This window comes from Cynara cardunculus, unplaced genomic scaffold (genome assembly GCF_001531365.2).
Source record: "Cynara cardunculus var. scolymus isolate 2C unplaced genomic scaffold, CcrdV1 Un_Scaffold_4750, whole genome shotgun sequence".
NCBI classification, from domain to species: domain Eukaryota; kingdom Viridiplantae; phylum Streptophyta; class Magnoliopsida; order Asterales; family Asteraceae; genus Cynara; species Cynara cardunculus.
Window position 1 is genome coordinate 41,927 of NW_020202042.1, and position 1,359 is coordinate 43,285.

Here is a 1,359-nt window from a genome sequence, read left to right on the forward strand (position 1 = left end):
ATACTTGGACATATTTTAGTTGTGTGCGGTTTATGTTCGTGTGTTGCCCGGATTCATAATCCGGATAACTTGCTCTTATTGAAAAGTGTTGATCGGACTTCTAAACCGGACAACATTGTGCGGATTGCTAATCCGGACAGTTTTTGTGCTTTATTTCCAAGTGTTGAATATGTGCATATTACAGTTTACATTTTATCAAATATTTTTTTTTGTAAACTGATCTTTTAAATTCAAACTTTGAACTGCAGTAGATCCTAAATTTTCATACTACGAAGATGAGTTCAAAAGAAGCAATGGCAATTGGTACTGATACCAAGCCACCAGTATTGTTTCGAGGAGACTACAACCAATGGAGAGATAGATTCTTGAATTTCATTGAAAGATTGAAGGAAGGAGAAATGATCTTACAATCTCTACATGAAGGTCCATCTGTATTCTTTATGACTATAGAAGCTGATCCTATTATGGAAGTTCCTGAACGGAAAGTACCAAAACGTAAAGAACAATATACTCCTGAAGAAAAGGAAAAAGCACATGCTGATGTTCTCTGCAAGTCATACATGATGCAAGCACTGACCAATGACATATACACAAGTATAGATAGCTACAAGTCATCTGGTCACAGCATGTGGATTCAAATAGAGAAGATGATGATGGGATCTAAAGTTGGGACTCAACTGAAGATCACTAACTGTATTTCTGCATATGAAGAGTTCAAGGCTAAGGAAGGAGAAAGCCTTGATGATGTCTATAATCGHTTTGCCAGGTTGCTGAATGAGCTCAAAAAGAACGGAATCTCTAAAACCACAATTGAGATAAATGTTAAGTTTCTTAACAATCTCCAACCAGAGTGGAAAATGTTTGCTAATAATATTAGATACAACAAACAGCTATCTGATATTGACATACATGAAATTTATGAAATTCTGAAGCAGAATGAACAAGATGTTTTAGAGATCCGCAAATCAAAGAAGAAGGAAAAAGAAATATCTGATCCTTTAGCTCTTGTTAHTGAGAAGAAGGAAAAGAAGTATAAAGGCAAATCTGGGAAAAAGATTGTAGAAGTTAGTTCATCAAGTGACACTGAGGAAGAAGATAGTGAYAGCTCAGATTCTGATTCTGAAGTAAAACAAGCTATGGCCATGCTGACCAAAGCTTTCAAGAAGTACAAGTTTGTCAAACGGCCACACTCAAACAATCAACGATTCTCATCCGGATCAAAGTATGATTATAAAGACAAATTCGGAGAGAAGAAGAAATACGAAGAGAGAAGGTTTGAGAAGAAACACGAGTGAAAGCCAGAAGAAGGAAAGAAATATGGCAAAGCAGTAGCTGATGAGAATACAAAATGCTTTAACT

The 1,359-nt window shown here is 35.9% G+C and overlaps 1 protein-coding gene across 1 annotated transcript; it reads left to right on the forward strand.

The window, feature by feature from the left end:
- The first annotated feature begins 857 nt into the window (after positions 1-857).
- Positions 858-1,295, forward strand: LOC112504133 (protein FAM133B-like). Its single transcript, XM_025108086.1, has one exon. It carries the CDS (start codon positions 858-860, stop codon positions 1,293-1,295), a length of 438 nt encoding a protein of 145 aa, XP_024963854.1.
- The last annotated feature ends 64 nt before the right edge of the window (positions 1,296-1,359 follow it).